Below are 13,468 nucleotides of genomic sequence, written 5' to 3' on the forward strand. Positions count from 1 at the left end.
GTTTGTGTACGGGTATACATGCTTTAAAATAAAATGTGTTAGCTTTGCAAAGCCTTATATTAAGCCTTTTATATGTACTTTTTTCTTTGACGCCCTGTATCTGCGGCATTACGAACACACAAACCAGCCAGAGTGTGCATTTTAACAGTTTCCACATCAAGGAAAGGGAAGGGTGAGAGAATCCTCTGTTACATTCAATCATAAGCCAATCAGAATGTTTTAAAAAAAAGTAACTAATTAAAAGATTTCAGGACCCAACACCACCCAACACTAAACCATCCCAACCAACCCATGGTGGGGTTATAGGAGAAGTAAATATCACCAAGAACTTGTGTGGTGTGGCAGACATTTAGTAAACAACACAAGTACAGTTTAATTTTTTAAAAATATCACAGCCTCAGAGTTATTTACATTGTGTTGTATTCAAACCAAAGAGCTTATTTGCTGCATCGTACGTCATTCCTTAGAGGAAATACCACAACTGAAAAATGCAAACTTCCTTTTATGACCATAACGTGTTGGCAAACAAAAGACTCCATGACATACAGCCACAAGATTTCCAGCCAGAGACATAGCGTGGATCTAATTTGTCATGCAAACTTTACAGTTATAATATAAAATATACACAAAGGTCCAATACATTTAATCACTACAGTGGGCTCATATAGTGGGCGTGTCACTGGGTTCTTTACTGATAATGGCCAACTGAAACAGGGATGTGGCCTTGCTCAGCCAACATTTCCGATAAAAAATGGTGACGAACGCACCCCTGAACTTGTCACCTGAGAGAGTGTACAGAGCCAGGTTAAAAAACGTGTTGAAACCAGCCAGAGGCCTAGAGATTATATATACAGCATGGACAATTCGCTCCACCATGCATGGCGCCGCCTGCATCATTCGAGTTTCTATTCGCAGAGCGCGCAGCATGTGGTACGGCAGAAAGCACACAACAAACACCACCAGGATTAGTACAGTCACTCGACGCGCTCGCATCCGTTTGGAAGTGGTGGTGTACGGCCCGTCTGCCAGCTTTTTCACGATACCAATGTAACACATGAACACCACCACTAGGGGCAGTAGGAATCCGACTGCAGTTAGCAGCCAGCTATACCAACGCACATCGACAGTATCCTCAAAGTTGTAAGCTATGGTGCTCGCAAAGTCCAAGCAGTAGGTGTTGTTGTTTTTTTCTGTCAAAGATATCATTGTCAACATGGGCGTGATTTCAGCGGCAGCAATTGTCCAAACAGCCACACACGCTATTATACCCCAAAGCTTCTGCTGCACCTGAGCTGACCTCCACGGGTACGCCACCACCACGTAACGGAAAGCTGCGTGACACGTCAGAAAGAGGATGCTGCCGTACAGGTTGAAGTGAAACCCGAAGCGGACAAAGCGGCACATGAAGTCGCCGAGCACCCACGCGTCTGCGTTGCTGTAGTAGTGAACCAGGAAGGGCAGGCTGAGGACGTAGAGGAGGTCGGTGACCGCGAGGTTGACCATGATGATGCTGCTGCTTTTCCAGGGACGCAGCTTTGTCACGTACACGCAGATGGAAAGGATATTTCCCACCAGACCCACAATGAAGATGATTGAGTAGGCGATGGGCAGGAAATAGCGTTTCAACAATTGATCCACTGTAGTGCAGTTGTGAACCTCTCCATAGTAGAGCATGCTGCTGGACATCACTGAAACCTGTTGAGTGCAAAGAATAAATACAGACTGTCAAAAATGTCAAAGATAAAGGAAAAAATGGAAAAAAAAACTGATATATTTAACAGTTTTGGTGCTTAACTTAAAATCTGTATTACATGATTATGTGATAATGCTAGTTTACACATGCAACAAACACAATCAGCATTCATTTGGAGTGGGGTTGACACCTGTCTCTCCTTTTAACCCATGTTTTGGTCTCCACCAGTGTTTAAACATACACTCTCTGGCTTTTGGCCTTCTAAATGTTTCACTGTTCTACACAAATAGTATTTTCAGGCGACAAGATTTTACTAAACAATTAATCTTTTGGGCCATAAAAGATGAATTGTTTTTAAAAAAATAAATACATCTGAAAAACGCTCAGACTCCATGGAGCCGAGGGAAGCTGCAGAATAGGATGGTGAATCGCTGTGGACTCTACTTGACAAATAATATATCTTTTTTTCCATCTTTAATGTTTTCATGAATGAAATCTGAATTTTATCTTGGTGGACAAATCAACACTTTTAGGCAAAACATCATTAAATTTTCCCCTCACCTCTCATATCACTGTCAGAGGAAACTACTGCCAAAGAAAGGAAGGAATTGGAAGAGGCGAGAGCAGACTGAAAGACACAAATAATCAAGAAAACTCAGTGGGAAAGAAACAAACAATTTTTTTTCCCTCTCCTTGTCAACACTCTGGTTTCTTAGAGCCTCTCAGGATATGACAGCACCTACAGCATCCTGACTGTGATGCGTCTTGTAACGCTATCAGTACTCTTCTCAGTGTGGATGAAAGGAGATGTGTGAGGTGTCATTTACACATTTACTGAATTTATAATTGATTATCTTTGCAATAGATACATTGTTCAAAGCCTATTGGATGTGATCAGATAAGTGTTAAAAGGTGTGCACAGAGAAACTGACTTATAAAAGAAATGAGAAAAATTGTTTTTTTACTCACTTCTAGTTAGAGAGTCTTCATCAGCGCTCGCTCCAAACCTTCACTGTCTTATCTCATCTTGTTTTCACAACCATTCCTCTGTTGCTCCTCCTACGCGCGTCGCTCATCTCTACATCCAGTTTTCCACACCTCTAAGGAGGGAAACTCCAGCATATTTCTGTTTGAACGCCCACATTTATTTGACTTACCTTCAGCCTTGTTTCTCTTTACTTCCTGGTGTAATGCTTGCGCTGATAAAGTGCAGGGGTCTCTTTTATTTACTCGGATCAGATTTCAGTTGTACTTGCAAAGAAAAGAGAGAGAGAGAATCAAGTTTAATTTGTTTAATAAAGTTTTGACAAATTCAGTTCAGAAAAATAAACTACATTGTGTTGGCACAGAGAGATTTTGGTTTCAGATACAGGGAATGAGGAAGTATTAAGATTCCAAGAAAATGTCTGTCAGGTAAGTGTTAATCAATACTAAACGTGGATAAAGCTGTGAATAAAGCAAGTTGAATCGAATCAAATTATAGTATATTGAAATCAACAGTTGAGCGAACATGGTTTACGAAAGCAAAATAAGACCACTTTTTTTTTAAAAAAGTACAAATAACTAATTTAAAACAGTGAATAACAAAATATCATTTAAAGCATTGGTGGTAAAGGAAGTCCTAATGTGAGATGAGACAGTAATCCAGAGTTTAGGGGAAGCAACACATGTGGAGATGTGGATTGACCAGAGCTGACCTGAAGTTTTATACAGGGTCAAGACGTCATAAATACTGTATATCAAAAAAAGCGAGACCGTTTTCAGATTTAAAAACCCAAAGTTGGACACAGAGACAGGGAATTTGTAGGTCACTGTTTATTCTAGTCAGGCTTGATATGTGGCATGCCACTGGTATAGAAGCACAGTACAGTAGGTCAGCACAAGAAAGAAGTATGAACTTTTGAACATCGCTTGAGGATTTGCATGTTACCACCATGTAGCAACAGAGCAATTGACTGGCAGAACAATCAGATAAGCTGGTGATGATGAGACGAGACACAGGTTTGAGTCCATATCCTCACACAATGCATGTCATACTGTATGTTCTCTGCCAGCTACACTCTGAGCCATTTGTATTTATCTGATGCTTGATTTTGACATAACTTTATTAATTATCACAACTAAAGCTATTTTAACTATGTCAAGATCGTTTTGTTTTTTTGGCGGTCTGGACGCTCTAAAAAACAGATAATATCCGATTTTTCCAAAGCTGATTCACACCACATATGGAGGTGGTTTCGGTAGCTCAGGTAGTAACAAAATGTTATATGACAATAGTTTAAAAATCAGAGGAAGGTTTCTGCCGCAACTCTGCATAACCATTTGAGACAGAAAGGCACAGACACGGAGATCAACTGATCCCCTGCAATATATAGTGTGAACAGTTGGTCAGGAAGATCAGATTTTGATCGGATATGCTTGCAAATCTGATTTGGGCTGCAGTCTAAACAGGGCATCAACACCTAACCTTTATATGGTTTAACCTGAACCCAATTTTAACCCTAAACCAATTAGTCTTAACCCTCCACAAGACAAAGTTGTGATGACCAGCCAAAATGTCCTCAAAAGAATAGGAAACTATGCAACAAAACTACGAGTTGGAAGATGCTAAAAAAAAAAGTATTCTGCTTTGTGTTCAGTGAAAATAATGTGAAAAGATAGAAACCTTCACGATCAATACACACATCCTGCTTCCACGTGTTTAAGATGTGCTCATGTCGTTTTGCTTTGAACCTTTTGTTTGAATACATCTTGTTGACTAACAAAGCACATTTTGAAAGCAACAGTCATGGTACGAAAATGACAAGGCCGCAGAAAAACAAAGAAAAATAACGAAACAAATACTGGAATGTGATGACCAAACTGACAGGGACTGATTGATGAGGGAAGACTAAATATTGCAGGTGCAAGTAATAGAACACACATAAGGAGCTAATCAAGCTGCTGAACTTGGAATAATGACAGGAATTAAACATATCTGCAACAACAGAAGAATGTTAGTTTCAGAATGAAACAACAAATGCCTCAAAATGAACAGATGTTGCACATTTTGTCTCTATAGCGCTCATAAAACAAATCATATTCTGTCACTTCAGCTTCTTCCATTCATCTTTGCTGCCATAAACTGTCTCCATTTAACCGTATGTTTCACCTATTTCTGTATTTTACCGAGTCTACATCCAAATTTCCAGCAGGAGGTATAAAAACATCACAAAAATTCTAAATTCAACTCCATTTATATTTCCACTCACTGAAAGCACTAGAGATTGAACATTATAAAGTAGCTTATTTCTCTACTTGTTCATTTTACGGATTAATATTGAGTGAATGCATTTGCACATCCTTGTATTTCAACAGGTGCAAACTGCAAACCAAAACATTTATAAATGCTATAAACTCAGTGTGACTTACCTCAAGCCCTCAGCTGCTATTAACCCAGTTCCACTTCCTTGTTTACCTAAAAGTAGAAAGAATCTACAAATAGAGAGTGTATATTGACTCTTCCCCCAGTTTCCCTTCGACGTGGTGAAAAGATCAGACGAAATCATGACAGTAAAAGAAGTTGAAGAGGTTTACAAATGTTTATTTTACAAAAGAAGAGCTAGAAAGTATGTGAACAGAGTTTTATACTGTAGATCAATCTAAATTGTGGCTTATTTGTTGTGTTGCTGTTGCAGTCTCTGAACAGGTGAGTGTTTATGTTGCAGATAAATATTGTCCGGGGTCAGAGAAAAATGAACGTGAAAGATCAACTTGATAGAAATAAGCGAATGCCTCCGAGGCAGCTTGCTGAAGAGGAGTGGAGGGAAGAGAGAAATAAAAAGATAAGGAGAAAGAGAAGAAGAGAAAGAGGGTGTTTACAGCTTGGGCATCCTGGCAGCATTGAGGCGCATGGACACACAGGAAGCCCCGGCAGCGTAACGCATCTCCCTCAGCATCCCACTCCACTGCTTCTTATCCTCCTCATACCTACAGTGAAGACAGACGAGAGTCACATGTCATGACAAAAGCAAGATGGAGGAAAACACACAGCTCAGTGCCATACGTTGAGGCGACTTACAGCCAGACATCGGTGACTTCTGTGGGAGCCACCTCCTTGTTCTCCATCTGAACCATGGCAAAGCCGCCCACAGCGTACAGGGAGCCGCCGGAGCTCAACAGGTTCACAGAGCTTCTCTCCTGAGGAAAATCGGTGAAAGGCTCCCACCTGAGGAGATATGGCATCATAGGAGAAAGGTCAACTGTGAGATGGAGCTTTGACTGTCCGTCGCTTTTCTACCGTGGTGTATTCACTGAAATGTAGCCTTTTATTCGATGTTAAGATGACGGAGACACCTAATGTGGAAGGCGGCGTCCAGAGTTATACTGAGTAAATAAATAATCATTATCTGAACACTTAAAATGAACTTTCTAAGAATAATTTAATTAACCAGTCAATGCAATACGTTATTTATTTTCTGTTGTTGTTACCTAAGATAAGAAAGGTCATTGTAAATAAGCTGAAGCTTCCGCCTACACACTCTTGATTTATTGAGATTTTGTAGTAGTTTTGTCTTTTGAAAATAAACAGATGTTTTTTTTGTTACAACAAATGCTGGAAAATGTGAAACCATTCTTACTACTAAATAAGCCTTTTGTTTGCTTAAAAAGGCACATCACACACGTGGACAGTGTAACGCTGAATCAATGAATAACAAATGAGCGCTTCAACTTATTTTAATGTCATTAAATCTGACTTCATTATTCTTATTTAATAGCAAGTATTTATATATTCAGAATTGTTCAAAATGGCCTGTTTTCCTAAATGCCGTCATATAAAATGTGTCACACCGTTAACCCTACTAAAAACAGAATCATACTTGGCTGTGGTAAAGTTGTAGGCTTCACATGTGGCAGTAAGACCCTCCTCGTTGACTCCACCTGCCACCACGATCTTGCCGTTGTGGATGATGGCTCCGAACATGGCTCTGGGCGTCTTCATGGCTGCCAACTCTCTCCACTCAGACTGTTTGTGATTGTACGCAAACACCTTGTTGAGGGCTTTGCTGCGGAAACAGAGATCAGGTTGTGAAACGTGACATTCATTTACTGTAAAGTATGGATTGCAGAAGGTTTTTCTTCATCCACATGTCCACAAGTTTCCAATATATTATATATGATATTTTCTCCATTGATTAACAGCTAAAAAGACAGCCAATACGCAAATATAAAATCAGTTGTGTAAAACCATGATACAAAGGTATGCAAATAATCTAATTATTGATGAACTACAGTATATGAACTGTAAATGGTCCAAAACCACTCATCTGGACACAACACTGATGATGTGATGCAATAATATTGTTTTGTTGTGTCTTCTAATGTTTGCGCATGTATTTGGGCCTTTCCCATATTACACAAATCATATTATTTGTACATAAAATATTTAAAGCAAAAATCGAAAAATAAAAACTTGAATTTTACCTAAGCTTGCTTTATTTTACTGGCTGGAATTGTGATGTCATGCATTGAATCTATTTATGGACACAGAGACATACTGTATATGCATAAACACCTCTTTCCCTATTGTATCATTTTGGATTTATTTGTTTCGTTATTCATTGTTTCATTTCATTATCGTTTCATGGTGATCGATTGCATGCTGTCTACTTGAAATAGACACTCTTATTGAGGCTTTCATGTGTTTTAAATTGAATTAAATCTATTGCAGGTGAAGCACATCTTGTCTTTTCACATCCTGAAGGCAACAATGCACTATGATCAAGTGGAGAAAAAAGAGTAGACCCCATATTCTTAATGTAACTGCACATGACGTGTTATATTTTCCACTGTCGGAACACATGAGACCATCCTGGACTGCAGTAGTGTAATGGTTGTCTATACATGCAGCCTGGCAACATGATGGACGACAAACAGCTGCAGAGCACTGTCTGGTACTTCTCACATACACTCACAAACAGACTCATTCACTCACTTGTCATCGGTCTTTCCTCCAATGCAGTAGACCAGTCCTTTGTGGGACACGACAGCGTGACCGTGGATCTTCAGAGGAAGCTTTTTGGTCTCACTCCACCTCATTTTCCTGTAGACAGAAACATTTAGAGGCTGATTTTGAAAGGACTCTCTCACGCTGTGTCCAGTGCAGAACATTAAGATGGTTTAATAGGCAGAAAACTGAATATAATGTACTACCCATAGGTATGTTACTGAAAGAGAAAAGAATGGCATCTTGTCTGGCATATGAAGGCCACTGTAGTTTAATGACATGCTTTGGAGAGGGAGGGTTCAGCGGCTGAGTTCAGTTTGGAACAACTTGCGATCTCATCAAAAGATGTCAGTTATTCTAACACAGTGGACCTTCAATCCAAAACACTCAGCAAGTAGGAGAGCTGATTGACAGCTGGTATTGTCCAATAAGAACTTGTGAATTTCTGGTTGCATAAAGTGACATGGTGCCGGTCAAATATCATAATATGTTCTATAACTCTTACATTAACACTAACTGTAACTATACTATAATTATAAATATACTCTGTATGTATATAGTGTCTGTGTAATATAAATATACAAAATTAAGCTGAAGAATTAAACATCTTTCTAAGCACTGAACAACAACCACAGCAAATTAGAAGGTTAAGATCACATCAAAACAGCACATATAGTATTATATGTATATAGTATAGCAAATGATCTCCTAACAACAGACATATGTAAAAGCCAACGATGACACTAACTCGACATCATAGCACATGACAGAATCCAGCGACTCGTTGGTCTGGAGGTCTTTTCCAGCCACGGCAAACAGCAGGTTCTCACTCTCTCCCATGTTGAAAAGGCATCTTGGAGAAGGCATGGGCGGCAGCGCAACCCAGTCAGAAGAGAGTGGATCCAACTGTGGAGAAAAATAATAATACAGTACATTAAAGAGTGTGGAAGGCACCCTCTTAGTGCCCATTAGCTCTTTGTCTTTATCGCCTCATAAAGAAGGAAATGAATCATAGTCCTGTATGGTATCAACATATTGATTAGGCTGTAAAATACTAAAGTACTCAAGACCTCGTCCACCTCCTTTAGTATCTATTTCACTTAGACCTCGACGGCAATGTGGGGGAAAAACACTAGCAGCTAATTTTCATGTAATCTACATTGTACACTTTTCTGAGTGATACCACTTGTGTCTGTTGATTACAATAAAAGCCTTGAGGTGATTTGCTTAGTTCAGCATTCAAGCTGCAAGTACCAGTTTGGCAGGGAGTGAGGTTTAATTAAAATCCTGCCAACCGGAATCTTTAATTAAGACGATAAATCAGCTTGTGTGACTGAGTCAGACATATTGGGAATTTCTCCCAGTGACAATGTCTCCCGCTTGGTGAACACAACTTAGATACATCAGTTGTCAAAATGGCTGTCATGCATGACACCTGGCAGTTACACCAGCACTCCCTCCAGCTGATTCAGCTTTTATTTGACCAACAGATAGTTAACAAAGGTTTTTAGGAGATTTAGGGCCTTTCATTTGCTCCGACGACAAGGTTAGGAGCGTGGTTATTCTAACTGGAATAATAATTGACATTTTGTGAAGTTGTAAAGGGTCCAGTCAGTCAAGTCACATTTTATAAGAATAGCACATACAACAGGTGTAGACTGTGGGTAATATTTAGCAACATTTATTGGGGAAGTTGCATGTCGTAGCTGAATATCCCTCACCTCACATCCTTTCCAGGTTTGCTGGTGATACTATATATATATTTAGATATATATATAGATAGTGTTCTTAGTAATAGACCTTGTGGAGCATTATCATATCGATTTAGTGAGGAGAGAAGACATTTATAAATAAAAAATATGAGAAACATTTCAAAAGTAACTCTCCTTCTCATTGAAGCAGTAAGTGCAGAGACAACTTCTCCACTCAATGTAATTCATGTTTCGTAAGTGGATCAGCCATGCTCACCAAATAGACGTAACACTGCAGAGGCATGTCCTTGTTCTCCTCATCCACAAACAGTCCACCGATGATAAAGAGCTGGTTCTTCTCCGACACCAGGCTGACGTGGTTACGTGGCACCTGCTCGGACATGGCTGCCAGGAAACACTCGTTCTCGACGACATCATACGCCACCGCGGCTGTGTCGTTGATCATGAAGATGAAGTCACGTGTGTACATGCCGTGTCGCCGGCTGTCATTCAGGAACCCAGGGAAAAGGCTGTCCTCGTCCTCCTCCTCCTCCTCACCTCCTTCCTTGTTGGCACCCTGCTCCCCTTCCTTCTTCGTGGGTTTGTCCGGAAGCTTCCCCTTGAAGGCATCTCTGATGACCTGGATTGTCTTCTGAAGCTCTGGGTCAGCCTTGATGATGTCATCCGTCTCCACTCTGTCTTTGAAATACTTCTCTGGCATAAGTCGGAAGCGAATGCAATTGAACGCGTCCTTCAAGACCTCGATGCGCTTATCTCTATCATGGCGGACCCAAGCCATGAGGGCCTCAAATACCACCTCCTCCCTTTCCACATTCAGTGAGTCTCCGCCAATAATGGCAAACAGTTCATGGGGTGCCAGTCTGAGGAACTCCTCATCTTTGTAGAGGGCCTCGAAGCGGTCAGCGATGTAATTGCGTGCAGCCACTGCGAGCCTGGGACAGCTGAGCACCAAGCCCATCCTGAAAATGGCCATGCAGTTGCTCAGGGATATCTTCTTCTGAAGGTAGTTAACACACACCGTGAAGACAGACGGGATCTGGAACCGGTTTGCCACAGCAATTATATCCTGCACATTGTCATCGGTGAGGTCAATCTCGGCTGAATACAGGTACTGGATGATCATGTCGAGGATGGAAGGGTTGACATCCTCCAGGACCACCTCGTGGGTGTTCTCCACTTCCTTGCCATCTTCTGTGAAAAAGACATCCCTGAAGTATGGACTACAGGCAGCCATGATCAATCGATGGCAGGGGAAGCTACGGTCCCCTACCTTCAGGTTGCAGTCCACAAACTTGTTCTCCTTCAGCAGCTCCTTTAGCCCATCCTGGAGTAAGGTACTCTGAAACAGGCGCAGCTCCTCCTTGATGGCATTGGGGTCCATGGTGTATCAGGAGGGGAAACGGCACGCAAGCAAGGAGGTCTGTGGAGAGAGGAAGGAGGTGATGGCCACAGGTCCTTTTGGCAGTCGGTCCTGGCTGGAAAAGGCAGAGTAGAGAAAAGGTTCCCAGTGTGAAGACCCTGCAATTTAATCCTGTCCCACTCTAAATATAGCTCCCTCTGCCCCCCCGCCTGCTTCAACTCCAGTGGAATCTGACTATACCAAAAATCACAGCACAGGCCTCGGCTCGAGCAGCTGCTGTCACAGACTGAAAGAAGCAACTGGCTGCTGGGGGATATGCCACCATGATTCAGCTCCTGGAGTGTCATGTGGCAGGCTAACAGCGGAGACAATGCTGTCAAAGCCCTCAAATAGCTCACTACAAACTCAACGTATGACTGGGAGGGTATTTAGAGCGGTCGCTGTCACAGTCACAAGTATAATATGTGTAACTCTTTCCTTTAAATCATCACCTTTTTCCATTCTTTGTTTAATTATTTACAGTCTCATCTAGCCACTTTAAAGGCCAAGTGTGTAACATTTAAGAGGGTTTATTGGCCAAATTTAAGTATAATCACCTTAACCCTCTTATGACCATCATGATAATCAGGCTGCCTGGATTTATATAGATTTTATGGCTGTAGTAACAGTAATGTCAAAACATTTTCAATGAGTGAGCCCCTTTCTGCTCCTTTTTCCAAGATAACTTTCACTTTTGATATCTGGCAGTTATTCAGTTATTCAACCGTTTAGGAATATGGCTCTGAGAAGCTGTGACGCACTTGTCTGTGATTGGATTGTCACTCTGCGGAAGTCCTGAGGGCTACCGTAATGACAAGTATATGGGCACAAAGCTTTATAGCTCTGCTTTCATCCATCTGTCTTCTACCACTTTATCCTCCACATGAGGGTAACATTGTGTAGCCTTAGAATAAAGCTTTTATTTATTTATTTTAGAAGTTTCCACCATTTTTGCATTGCAAAAATTGTCATGACACCATAGTCCCTTAATGCGGTTGGGAAAGGGAGGAGTGAGTGGGGGACTCCTCTCACATTAATTCTTACACACTGGACCTTTAATTGTTTTTTGGATTTCAGTAAATAGTCCTTGACAAATTTGTGTTTTCAAACTTTACTTTCTTTTTATTTCTAACAATTGAGTGTTACGTGTCACAACACTAAAAATGGAGCAGCAAAGTTTGAGGCAGGCAGCTGTGTGCAGAACAGGTGACACACACGCATGCACACGCACACGCACGCATACACACCAATCAACATTGTCTGCCTTTCCCCTGCTGGATGGATTGTTGTTCTGCTGCTTGATGTGTGTGTATGTGTGCGTGTGTTACTCGACAATCAAACACTTTGCATTTAATTTAAATTGATCATTTCAGCCTGAAACTGTTTTTCACTGCATTTTCCTTCTTCTTAAGGATTAATGTAGTCAGTTTGTACACAGCTACGTGTTTTACTACAAAATCTGAAATCTAGCATTTAGAGAAGGCCTTCATTGATGTTTCTGGATCAATGGGAGCTTATATTGTTACGTCTCACTGCTGTGGTTGGCCTGATAAAGTGTGAGGAGTGTGTGGAGTTGGGTAACATTTCTCCCGTGGGCAGCACTAAAGATAGATCAGACCACGACATTTGTCTAGGAGTGTCTACCATGCAATTTAAGCAAAAGAGGAAAATGGGTTCTGTGTCAAAAAAGCCACTAAAGCCACCTCAGACAATTTATGCAAATTCAACACATGTATTCTGTAGCCTATTTACTGGAATAGTGGGTTACAGCTTGTATTTCATTCATTTATTGTCTGCCTTCTTAACCCCCACATGTGGGTCATGGGTGGCTGGAGTCAATCCCACTTGACACAGGGTGAAAGGCGGGATACAGCCCGGACAGGTCACCAGTCCATCACAGGGCCCATCTTGTATTCATTTATTTTTTTAGAATTTGTGTAATTGATATTTTATTTTGACTGCATTAAAAAAACAACTTATCACAGCCTTAAATAATTACCGTAATAACTAATTTGACCACTAATTGACAAGATAGATAGGTTTCACTAATTAAAAGAGGAACTTGCATTGTAATTATGTATCTTGTAAAACTTGATCTTTGTTTTTAAAATGAGCGTCAGCTGTCTGCTTTCACTTAAAAGTTTGAGTGTTTGTAATCTCCGGCAACAGTTTAGGGCTGTTTCCATTTGACACAATCACATTTAAGCAGGCTTCATTAAAAAAACAGTAACACAAATGCATTTAAATGATCTGCAGTCATAAGTCAAACACTTATTGTAAAAAAAATATCCATTATGCATGTGCATTAGCAACTAAGAAGCACCTGAACATGTAGACCTAATAAAGGGACTGGAAATCTTCTATTAGCAACCCAAATTAGGACACAAAAGAAAATGACAAAAATGTATTCCTCTGCTGTGACAGCAAACACAGTGACTCACGGGTAACTGCACTATATTGACAAGATGAACTCAGGGCTTGCGCACGCACACACACTCACACACGCTGTCTTGTTTATTAGAGCTAATAGGTCAGCCACAACACAGCCTCCCACACCATAAGTCCCTCAAAGCACCATAAAAGAGCTTGTAGTGTAGATCAGAGCTGTAGCTGGTGTGTGCGGGCTCTCACATAATGAAGAACTGAATTTATGCTAGTGGAAACACTACTTAAAACCG

At 40.8% G+C, this 13,468-nt stretch overlaps 2 protein-coding genes across 2 annotated transcripts; both read right to left on the reverse strand.

Annotated features, from left to right (window-relative positions):
• Window positions 1-340: 340 nt before the first annotated feature.
• On the reverse strand, window positions 341-5,205 carry LOC122765112 (2-oxoglutarate receptor 1-like). The gene is made up of 4 exons (XM_044019208.1): window positions 5,105-5,205; window positions 2,663-2,944; window positions 2,255-2,321; window positions 341-1,695 (listed from the first exon to the last, which is right to left on the reverse strand). Exon 4 carries the CDS (start codon window positions 1,684-1,686, stop codon window positions 661-663), a length of 1,026 nt encoding a protein of 341 aa, XP_043875143.1. The 5' UTR covers window positions 1,687-1,695; window positions 2,255-2,321; window positions 2,663-2,944; window positions 5,105-5,205; the 3' UTR covers window positions 341-660.
• Window positions 5,206-5,255: 50 nt separating this feature from the next.
• LOC122765110 (kelch-like protein 41b) lies at window positions 5,256-10,886 on the reverse strand. The gene is made up of 6 exons (XM_044019206.1): window positions 9,648-10,886; window positions 8,428-8,585; window positions 7,668-7,775; window positions 6,553-6,738; window positions 5,754-5,900; window positions 5,256-5,662 (listed from the first exon to the last, which is right to left on the reverse strand). The coding sequence occupies exons 1-6, from the start codon at window positions 10,770-10,772 to the stop codon at window positions 5,551-5,553; spliced, it is 1,836 nt and encodes a 611-aa protein (XP_043875141.1). The 5' UTR covers window positions 10,773-10,886; the 3' UTR covers window positions 5,256-5,550.
• Window positions 10,887-13,468: the final 2,582 nt, after the last annotated feature.

Source organism: Solea senegalensis, linkage group LG2, assembly GCF_019176455.1.
Source record: "Solea senegalensis isolate Sse05_10M linkage group LG2, IFAPA_SoseM_1, whole genome shotgun sequence".
NCBI classification, from domain to species: Eukaryota; Metazoa; Chordata; class Actinopteri; order Pleuronectiformes; family Soleidae; genus Solea; species Solea senegalensis.